The sequence below is a fragment of the Eurypyga helias genome, unplaced genomic scaffold (assembly GCF_000690775.1).
Source record: "Eurypyga helias isolate BGI_N326 unplaced genomic scaffold, ASM69077v1 scaffold25927, whole genome shotgun sequence".
Classification (NCBI taxonomy): Eukaryota; Metazoa; Chordata; class Aves; order Eurypygiformes; family Eurypygidae; genus Eurypyga; species Eurypyga helias.
Genome location: NW_010264009.1, coordinates 10,061 through 10,762, shown reverse-complemented (window position 1 = coordinate 10,762; position 702 = coordinate 10,061). Strand labels below are relative to the sequence as shown.

Below are 702 nucleotides of genomic sequence, written 5' to 3'. Positions count from 1 at the left end.
CCACACCAGCCGAGGATTTCGGTAACAGTCCGTCCCGGCACGCTGGCACGTACCTGCACGTCCCACAGCCCCGGCCGGGAGCAGCGGCGGGGGAGCGCCCCGTTCCCCTTGGACAGCCGGCACGCGAAGGCCACTCAAATCCGTGTCGTAACCGGATCTACCTGTTCTCTCTACGGAGAACTGCCAAGCTATTTATCTTCTTCAAACACTGCCAACCTGTTTACCTGCAGAAAGCCGCCCCCCGCCAGGCCCCGCTGCCCCCCGCCCCAGCACTGCTCCAGCCTCACCCGGCTCAGCACCGCCAGCGCCAACCCAGCTTGGAACTGGTGCGGCACTGCCCAGCACCTGCTAACCAGCCCCTTATCAGTGCCCTTCGCAGGGCAAATCCAAACCAGCCTCACGCCAGCCACTCTGCCGAAAATTAACTCTGTCCTGACCAAAGCCAGCGCACTTGGGTTTTCTGGGCTGGTTAACCCGAGCAGCCTCCGGAACTGCCCAGACATGCCACTTTCTAGGGGCCAGTCATAAAACTGCCCCTTCTGTGAAACGCTAGCAACACGCTCTAAACCTGCTCCTCTCCCTCCTTCCCGCAGATGACCGCCTGAGCCAAGACAACAGGACGTCACCCAACGCCACAGCAGCCTTACCAGGGAACGCCACACACGACGAGTTCACCACCATCGTCCTGCCCGTGCTTTACCT

At 61.5% G+C, this 702-nt stretch overlaps 1 protein-coding gene across 1 annotated transcript in view; it reads left to right on the top strand.

Annotated features, from left to right (window-relative positions):
• GPR87 (G protein-coupled receptor 87) overlaps positions 1–702 on the top strand; it is a 2,137-nt gene that overhangs the window by 459 nt on the left and 976 nt on the right. Inside the window, 1 exon segment of the mRNA XM_010156260.1 lies at positions 594–701. Within this exon segment, the coding sequence (XP_010154562.1) occupies positions 594–701 (108 nt within the window).